Below are 10498 nucleotides of genomic sequence, written 5' to 3' on the forward strand. Positions count from 1 at the left end.
TTTTTTTTTTTTTTTTTATTGTTCAAAACATGGAACAGGATGAAAACATTTCACTCAAGGACATACTTGAGGTAAGTTTCTTTCTCTCGACAGAATTAGCACAGATGTCTCAATAAAATGTTATGGTGATGATGCAACTATGATAAATGAAAGATTTTGAATGTGTGTGTGTATGTATATTTATGTATTCAGTACAGGAAGTCCGGTACAAATACAAACGTGTACCAAATGGTACACCTGTGGAACTGTATGTTTTTGTCAAATGCCATTTTCACACTCGCGTATTGACTCCTGTTACTGTTACTCCTCTATTACCGAGCTTACTTATTACTTAATATACTTTTCTATGCACACTGACTTTTAAAATGGGGATCGAGTGCACATTGATTTTGCGTGATATTAGCTTCCACCACACAGAAGAGACGTTTATAAAGATGTTTATGTTGTAAATTGAGCATGGTACGTTTTAGATGAAATCATTTGAAAATGTAAATGTGAAAATGTGAATTTGCCCCGCGTACCACTGGGGACTGACTTAGACAACATAGGGATCTGACATCTGTATTTTTTCCTCTGTCAATCTTATGTTTTAGCTGCTGATGAACAAAGCCTTGAATTCACCCCACGACCCCTATGTAGACATAGGTGACATACGCTGGATGCCGTACGTGGAGCTGCTTCTTCGCTATGGGATTGTCGTGAGGCACCATGAGAATAACTTTAAGGTCTGCCTGGAAAACTTTTAAGATGGGATCTATATTTATTTACTAATTGTATGTATCGTTGTTTTTTTGCACACACTCCCTATTACAGTTTCACTAGTCTACTGACAGTTGATTATTAGTTTGTTAGTTGATGATCGAGTGAAATTAAACTTAAGGATTATACATCTGCATGATGAACTGCGCATGATCCACATTTACTTTTTTACTTATCCCTACTTGTGTGCATACCCAAAATTATTGAACAAAATATAATCGCAATGTTTATCACCTACAGTAAATGTATATACATACACATACACTCCTCCAATTACTGGAAAGTTCTATGATTGCTTTTAAACACATATTTTAAATTGATCTCTCTGTACACTGGTTTATTTCTGTATATTTGTTCTTATTTATCCCCAAAGGGCTTCATAAATACTAAATTTAAAATAGCTAATAGTAGTCATTTGACTAAAAAAAAAGTAGTTAAAGAGTTCATTTATATTTTTTTATATATATATTCTTTGGGAGTTTTGGACTTGCATGGCATTAGCGACTCCAAAAAAGGCCCAAAAAATGTTGTTGTAACACGCCAAATACTAAAACCAGCGCTGCATGCCTAATAAATCCTGGAAAGCCTCTTTGTGCAAAATCAAGTCCTAGTGAGCATTATATTACACATATACATTATACAGTAATATATCAACATTATCAACATTCATGTTGATAACTAACTTAATAAACCAAATATTAATAAAAAATATTATCTAGTCAAAGAAAAACTTAACTAACTTAATAAACTAAGTATTAATAAAAATATTATCTAGTCAAAGAAAAACTCAGTAATGTGTAAATACAGTAATAAGTAAACCAAACCAGCTAAACTAGTTTTTAAAATAGTTAAAGTTAAACTAGTGAAAGGCTAGATATGTCTTAGTTTTATTTCAAGATGAAGGGAAGTAAATGAGCACAATGAATAGTCACTTGTATGTTTGGTGCACTAGAAAATTGGAGAGGTGACATACAGTATATGTACAGTGTTCAAACAACTGACAAAAAACTTTTTTTTTCTTTATTCCTAGTCTAAGACATAAATGTGATTAAATTGCCTGACTATCCTAAAGAACTTTGAATAAAACTTGGTTGAGAAAGAAAAGAAATCAAAACAGTCCAGTTACCCTGTGCTAAAATGCGTTTAATTTACTGGTTAAGCCATGTTTAAAACTACGTCACTCTTTTCGTCCAATCAACTGCGGCTAATGCGTCAGCGCTAGAATTCCTGTAGGCGGAAAGGAGATTCCGGTTCCGGGTGTTTTCATAGTTGACACGGAGTCACAGAGAGCTCTGATTATGATCTTTACCGAATTACAACATCTATATTAACAACTAATTTAGTTTTTTTTTAAACTCGTATTATCGTCGCTAAAATGACGACCCGCTCTGAGAGAGAGAAGGCCCAGAAACTGAACGAGCAGCATCAGGCCATTCTTAGCAAATTGTTGAGAGAGGAAGACAACAAGTACTGCGCCGATTGCGAGGCGAAAGGTGAGACGCTCGCGGTTGTTGTCTCTTTATATGTTTTGTTAAGTACGGCACAGTATGCTTGTAGCTACTATGTACATTACAATATGTTAATTGGCATGCTAAGCTTGTCGGCTAGTTGGTTCCTAACTGAGGCCGGTCAGCTGACGTCTCTTCCCTTTAAGCTAAACATACAGGAAGTGCGTGCAGTCTATGGCTCAGCTAAGTTAATCAGCCGACTAATACATAGCACATATTGGACGGTAAAAACCTGCGGCGGATGTCGGTGTATGGGACCGAGTCACTAGGTGAATACATATTGTAGCGACTCCTGATGGAGGATAATGCGACAATTGGGTTAACTTACTCTGGCTCCCCCGTAAAAAGTCGCGTAATGTCTAATTTAGTTAACATCTAATCTGTTTAAAAACGGTATTTTAGGGGCGCTTAAATTTCCTAGAAGTCCAAACGTTTCGTGATTTTAACAATGTACATTGTATGTTTACTCTTGTTTTGTAAGGTCCAAGATGGGCATCCTGGAATCTTGGAGTGTTTATCTGCATCCGATGTGCTGGCATCCACAGGAACCTGGGAGTACATATATCCAGGGTAAAATCAGTCAATCTGGACCAGTGGACCTCAGACCAAATGCAGGTATTTTCTGCAGGTTTTCTTACACTTTACGCAGGTTTAATTGTATGTTATTTCCATGGTAAGAATTTTTGCCCCTTGATTAAAAATAGACAAAATGAATTGAACTCAACTGAAGAAAATAACACTTATTGTATTGAAAGGACAAGAGATAAGTATTGGAATATGACAAGATAACTACTCCCATGCTGTTGTAGCTAAAAATGTTGAATACAAGTCCTGAAAACTGTATAGAGCAGAAACCATGAGTTTGAATACAATATACAGTTTTCCTTTTTTCATTACTTTTGAGCTTTGACATTGCTTAATGTCACTTGTACAGCAAGGGCTATACGATTGGCAAAATAATTTTGTAGTTTATTTATTTATATTTATATATTTACCTGTTATAATTTATATATTTATATATATATATATATATATAAGTTTTTCACTAGCATTTTTGACCTTGAAGTTGTGTGTTTGAAACTACTAATTTTAGTGGGAGTTATATATTTACATTTTCTTGAAGCCCAGCATGTTTAAAGTGGTCTGATTTTTATCAAGTTTCCCAGGCTCACTTTGCACATTTTCACAGGGCCATGGCAAAGTAGCAAAACCCCTAATGTATGGTAACTGCTCGCATGTCTTGATGCTCTACTGCTGCACTTCATAATGGACTGAAATGTACTTTTTACCATTCAAAAAAGAGTTGTTGCTCTCAAACTTTTGTCTTTTCTTTTTCAGTGTATAAAGGACATGGGTAACACCAAGGCCAGGCGTCTTTATGAGGCTAACCTTCCAGATAGCTTCAGAAGACCTCAAACAGACCAGTATCCTTTGCTCATTGCAGTTTGTTTAAACTAAATCAATACAGTGTACATAAACACATTCCCTGTTTTATATCTCTTTTTTTCCCTTAACACTGGCCTCAGAGCGGTGGAATTATTTATCAGGGACAAGTATGAGAAGAAGAAATATTACGGCAACAATGTGACAAATGGGAACAGTGTACGTGCAGACTCATTTAAAATGAATTAACTCTAACCCTATTTCTCTTTTTTTAACTCACAGTGATGTACATTTCAAGTACGCAAGAAATGCCCTCTACAAACTTCTTCTTTGGACTGTTCAGGGATCCTCACCTCATCTTCCGCCTCCTCTGCTTTGACACCAACAATCTCCTCATCCTCTTTCATGACATCCTCATTCATTTAACCAATCTTCTTTGGGAGCTTCCTCTTCTCTTCTTGCCCTGCAACTCCTTCTCTGCATCTTTTGTCTCATATATTTACCATCTCTCCTGTGTACACGTCCATCCACCTTAATCCTGCCTTTCTAACTTTTCATCCAAACCGCTTTACCTTAACTGTCCCTCTGATCTGCTCATTTCAGCATCTTCATCTCTGCAACCTCCAACTCTGCCTCTGTCTCTCAACCGTACATCATAGCAACTCTCACTACTGTACTGATCATTTTCAAGATTTTCCTTTATGGATCATCGGTTGTTCGGAACAGCCTTTTTTAATGAAATATATCATATAGCAAACAAACACAGTGATATTTAAGAAGTGAAATGAAAGTTTATAGGATTTACAGAAAGTGTGCAATAATACATCAATATTTAGTAGATCCTCCTTTTGCAGAAATAACAGCCTCTAAACGCTTCTTATAGCTTCCAATGAGGGCTTGGATTGTGGTTGAAGGTATTTTTGACCATTCTTCTTCACAAAGCATCTCCAGTTCAGTCAGGTTTGATGGTTTTTGAGCATGGACAGACCGCAGATTTTCAACGATATTCAGGTCTGGGGACTTGTTCCTCTGCGTGAATGCTTTGGTAGAATTTGAGCGGTGTTTAGGGTCGTTGTCTTGTTGAAGTATCCAGCCCCGGCGCAACTTCAACTTTGTCACTGATTCTTGAACATGAATTTGCTGATACAGACTGGAATCCATGCGACCTTAGCTAGCTTTTTGTATCCTTCCCCTAAACCAGGCGTGGGCAAACTTTTTGACTCGCGGGCCACAATTGTCCCTAAAATTGACCAGGAGGGCCGGGTCAGGAGCAGATAGATGGAGAATTCATGTGAACTAAGATAAATGACATGTAAAAGTCATGCATAAAGGCTAAAATGCTAAAATGCTATTATCATTTTCTATACCATCTATTGGGGAAATGTGGGTATTGCAGGCAATAGAAGTATAATGATAATATCAATAAATTATATCATTTGGGAAAGCTTGGCGGGCCGGATTAAAAAACTGAACGCGCCACATCCGGCCCCTGGGGCCTTAGTTTGCCCATGCCTGCCCTAAACCATGATGTTGAACAATCTTTGTTTTCAGGTCATTTGACAGTTGTTTTGAGGCTCCCATGTTGCAAGTCTTCAGAGAAGATGCAAAGGGGAAGAACAACTTGCAAATACCCTTTCTCGTGATTGGCTTCACCTGTGTATGTAGGTCAAGGGTCAATGAGCTTCCCAAACACATTTTGTGTTCCAATAATTAGTGCTAAAGGTATTCAAATCAATAAAACAACAAGGGTGAACAAATTTATGCACCTGCCTACTTTTGTTTATTGCACACGTTCTGTAAATCCTATAAACTTCATTTCACTTCTTAAATATCACTGGGGGTTTTTTTGTTTGTTTTCATTTACCCAGTTTAAATAGTTAGGATTTTACTTGGGCTATTGAAATACAATTAAATCTTTACTTTTATGTAAAAATAAAAGCATAAATAGCTCATTTTTCCAAAACCCAACCTTCCTGTAAACACGGGTTTCTGAGTATTACCTCTCCACCTATGTATTATTTCTGTACAGTTGTGGTTTCATGTTGTTTCTTTTGTGTTTTAAGCCAAAGGATGGTAAGAAAGAAAAGGAGCCAGACACAAGAATCAAAGTCATACCATACACCAAGGTACTGCAAAACCCTTCCTTCACAGTAAAGCTGCCCAAACAAGGACGGTATTTGACAGGGTTAATCAAATATAATTCGGTCTTATCTGTTAAATTTCTTGAGGTGAAGACCTAGGAATTTCTTACACCTTTAACTCTGTTTCCTGGATCTCCAGGACCTACAGTATGTGGCAATGTCAAAAATGGGTCGGGCATCGGTTTCAGAAACTAGGCGAATGAGTGAACCTGTTTGTCCTGTTGAATGCAGCAACGCGGACGAGCCAGTATGCCGGATTTTTTTTTTGGAAGTGCAGTCAACAAAAACAAGGATACACAACAAACGTCCGTGCCCACCTAATACAACATCCTGACCTAGGGACAATATATCGTCCAGCAAAAAATAGTCACAGAACTGGGGAAATCCTCTCCACTCAACAAAACATGAACAAAAAATCTTTTTTTAAATCTCTTAGTCGGTGGCTGAATTTTGAACATATAAGGTAAATACATCAGACTTCTGCAATATGGCAACGACATTTATTAACAATTCACTGCATGGATTGCATTTGTTGATTAGTGAAAAGGTTCCAAAGTGGAATTTGGAGGACAGCTACAAAAAAAATGAGCAGCTCAATGAACATCCCTTGCAGTCCAGTAAAGTCTATCATGAAGAAACCGAAGGAGAATAGCCCTCTGAAAACATTCAAATTTCCAATGTTCCCTCTTCAGAATTTAAATTTCCCACTCTTTGTTTATGACATGCAAACAAGAATTTTACCAAATTACAATGTTAATGAACTTTTCTTTTTTTTCTAAGAATGAAGAGCCCGTTAAAACTACAATGTTAATGAACTTTTTTTTTTTTTTTTTTTTCTAAGAATGAAGAGCCCGTTCCGGTTCCTAAAATCAGTCCTGTGAAGACCTCAGAACCCTCATTGAACCTGCTAGGCCTTGGTAAGTAGACTCAAATGGATAAGTCTTAAAGTCTGAATAACTCATGTTTGAAGAGTTGACTGATGGTTACCAAATATTAGCCAGTAGTTCACTGCCATATATTTTGAATAGCGTGTCGTTTCCTTGTAATCTGCCAAAATCTTAAACACTAAAAGCAAAAACAGAAATCTGATGTGACGCACAATATACAGTACTATAGATTTTACCCAATCAGGCCAGATGGTGGCAGATGTTGGTGGAACGGTTGCCTTTACAGCAAGAAAATCACTGGGTTGCAGGTTTCGGTCTACGTTTGATCTTTCTGTATGGAACACCCTCGCCTGTTGACCCTGCAATGGTTTACCTTATCTTCTACCTCCTATTGATACACCAACCACCTTAACTCCACCCTTACTATTTGTGGTCTTCTTGTCATTACCTAGCAACTGGAATTTTCCCATTAATACGCTTCAGCAGCTGTCTTACAAATACACCTCTGCCTTTCCAGTCTTTCCAACTTGTATTCGTGCTTGTCTTGTCCAAGTTACGAGTAAGCAACTTTTGCAAGATCTTTCTCACGATACGAGGAAACATTGAGTTATTAGCTCCATGTTTCCACTCGACACCGTCGCGCTGTCGCGTTCGCTGTCCCTCACTTGGTTATTTTACCCGTCGCCTTTTTTTTCTCTTTTCCTTTTTTCTCTTTCTCTTTTTCTCTCTCCAGAGAGCCTCACAATATATCTATGTTTAGATGGGGGGAAATTTGATATAATTAATTAATAGTATATTTCTGGGGGGGCTGGAAGTTATTTTTCATGGGGAAAATTCAGTTGAGATACGAACGGATTGACGTACGAGTGCTGTTGTAGAACAGATTCATCTCATGTCTTGAAGCCCCACGGTGCTCTACTATGTCTCTGTATTTTTTACCAACCTTTTTTCACGGCTCTGTTTTATCTAGTTGATTCACATCATTCACCATTTCTTGGCTATGTTTCAGTTTGATGGTTCTCTGTGGTTTATGGTGACCACCTTCACTGTTCCTTTGTAGTCCTCTGTTCAATCTTGAAACAGGAACTTGGAGGACATGGAATTTGTGCTTTTCTATAGCTGGGTTATTGATGACAAAGTGTTACTACTGGCAAATTATATAAAGCTAAAATAAGTGCCTGCATTTGTTTTTATGCACTACATGTACTTAGAAAGAAGGTTGATTTTGATACTTTTTTAATTAGTGTGGGCATGAACATCGTGGGAATGAGCGTCAGTGCATTACGTTAACATATAACAGTTGACTTTCCTCTTGTAAATGATATACTCACTGTTGTGTGTAGTCTCTATACATGCTGTACATCTTCAGTGAATACAAATTATTGTAAAGCATCCGCTCTTTTGATCGATCTTAATAGCTGAAAAAAATATCAGTGATGTCAATGACGTCATCTTCACTTTGATTACATAGTGTAAGAAAACTTTTAAAATCCTGTACCGCCTTAACACAATGAAAGAAACGTAATCTTCAGAACGGCTGGTATGTATTTATATAATTTACTAAATGACTATATTCTGATAACATACATTCTTTATTAAACAAATGATGTTCAATAAATGCATCGCTGACCTCAGTCAACAGATAAGGCTTTTATAAAAGGATGTAAGAGTAAAATGGGGAATGGTGTTTATAGTTTCAACTTCTAAACTAACTAACTTCTTCACTGTTTGTTTGTTGTTGTTGTTGTTGTTTTTTTCTCTTGCAGAAGCACCGGTACCTGAATTAGCAAATGACTGTAGCTCCAGCACAAGCCAAAACAATAATGACCTGGATATATTTGGTCCGATGGTCTCTAACCCTCTCCCTGCATCCACTTCTGCAGCTCAGTTTTCTCAGTTTTCTCAGGTAAAACTTAATACTAACTACCACGTTGCTCAGCAGATAGATACATAGATAAATTGGGGTAGCGCTTTGGCCCAGAGGCAATGTCTCTGTCATTGGTGTGGAACCCCAGGGTTCACCTCCTGGGCAAGATCAAATCCCGGTTAGGGCGGTTGGTACCTTCCAGTGGACTCACCACCTGCAGGAAGGTTTGGGGGGGGGGTTGGTAGGGTGCACTGTGATTTAATGCTTGAACGATAAACAAGCCTCCAGCCACTAGGTGGCAGCAGCTCATATGGTGATTTGTATAGATAGATATTCATATTCATATTATTAGGTTGTCAATAGTATTTCAATACAAATAATTGAGAATCACTGCTGTAGATCAAGGAATAAGAGCACATTTAAAAATGTGTACTATTAGTTTTAAGGATGTCTTGTGAAAATGGATTATTTCATTCATCTTTTACTCTACATTTTAAAGACATCTTTGCCTATCGGACAGGGAAAGGTGGCAAAAACAAATCACTTGCATTTAAGCCAGGCTATAGGGGAGTAACTGCAGGCAGTGGCAGTAGACGCTGTTTGGCTTTTGTGCGATGGTTGAACAAATGGGTTAAGACAGCATTTTAACAATGTAATTGTTCCCTTCCTCCAGATGATGTCCAGCAATGCAAGCATCATTCCAACACCGGCTCAAGCAGCAGGGGTTACAGCTGGTTCGGCCACAGTGCCAGAGGAACTGGACTTGTTCAATGAGAGTAATAGTACCACTAAAACAGACAACACAGTCAAACAGCCTCTGTCCAAGGACTCAATTTTGTCCCTCTATGGAACTCACAGCATATCACATTCAACATCAGCAGGTAAGAATGAGACATTTTCAATATCCTGTTTGATTTCTGCTGTTATATACCTTCACATAAATCACATCCATCCGTGTTCAGTGGGATGTCTGAGGTGGGCTCACAGAGGAGCAGTCCAGGTAGAGGAGCCCAGACTTCAGGTTTATAGTTGGGTTGTCAAACTTACGCACAGTCATTAAGTAATTAGATGTCAGGTGGGTAGGAACAGTACAATTATAATTACCTATAAATAACAATAAGTACGTTATAATTATCTATAAATAACAATAAGTACATGTGTTTCCACCTTGTTTTCATGCATATTATCCAATCTTCATATTTAATGAAATATCATTTTATAAAACATCATGAACAGAAAGTATTTGCAAATATTTGTATTTTTTTAAAAAAACCATCAAGTGGGCTGGATTGAACCCCCAATGGGCCAGTTTTGGCCCACGGGCCGTATGTTTGACACCACCGGTTTAACATCTTAGTTTAATCTTCTAATAGTAATTTAATGACCAGAAAGTGTTTGATATTTAATTTTTTTTTTTGTTGTACACCCTGAGACATTACTGGATATGGATGAAATGTTGTGCTCTGAATAACACAGACAAACAATGACAAGTTGTCTCCCAAGAGGAATCATCAACTAAAGCAATGGATTTTATAAAGTTGACACTTCGCATACCTATATAATGGCAAAATTACCTGGAATTTCAAGGTGGCATTGAAGAAATTCAAAATGGAAAGCCCCCAAACTAGCATCTTTTGCAGCTTTAATGAAATTGGCCTTAAGTTTATTTAGCCCAGCCTTGACAAGATAAGGATCAAAAGAAAAAAATAAGTTTGCTTTTGGTACTACGGGCCTTTTGCTATGGAAACTTTGTATGGAGGCTAGAAACTGTTACGTTACAAGGTAATTGACATGTCACAGTTTGACAGTTATTAAATATTTCGTTTTCTTCTTCCGGCTGTTCCCTTCAGGGGTAGCCACAGATCATCATCTGCCTCCATCTTACCTTATTCTCGGACTCTTTACTTTTACACCAACAGTGTCTCTCTCTCTCTCTCTCTCTCTCTCTCTCTC

At 37.6% G+C, this 10498-nt stretch overlaps 1 protein-coding gene across 2 annotated transcripts in view; it reads left to right on the forward strand.

Moving 5' to 3' along the window:
• Positions 1 to 1983: 1983 nt before the first annotated feature.
• Positions 1984 to 10498, forward strand: part of LOC103384338 (stromal membrane-associated protein 1-like) — a 13414-nt gene continuing 4899 nt past the window's right edge. The window contains exons 1-8 of one of the 2 annotated variants that reach the window (XM_008317824.3): positions 1984 to 2252; positions 2749 to 2882; positions 3606 to 3691; positions 3794 to 3869; positions 5714 to 5776; positions 6633 to 6708; positions 8445 to 8584; positions 9219 to 9426. In XM_008317824.3, coding sequence (XP_008316046.1) covers positions 2135 to 2252; positions 2749 to 2882; positions 3606 to 3691; positions 3794 to 3869; positions 5714 to 5776; positions 6633 to 6708; positions 8445 to 8584; positions 9219 to 9426 — 901 coding nt within the window. In that variant the 5' untranslated portion in view covers positions 1984 to 2134. Of the gene's footprint in view, positions 2253 to 2393; positions 2537 to 2748; positions 2883 to 3605; positions 3692 to 3793; positions 3870 to 5713; positions 5777 to 6632; positions 6709 to 8444; positions 8585 to 9218; positions 9427 to 10498 lie in introns of those variants that run through there. The other variant, XM_008317827.3, reaches the window with a different exon arrangement.

This window comes from Cynoglossus semilaevis, chromosome 9 (assembly GCF_000523025.1).
Source record: "Cynoglossus semilaevis isolate Cse_v1.0 chromosome 9, Cse_v1.0, whole genome shotgun sequence".
Lineage (NCBI taxonomy): Eukaryota > Metazoa > Chordata > Actinopteri > Pleuronectiformes > Cynoglossidae > Cynoglossus > Cynoglossus semilaevis.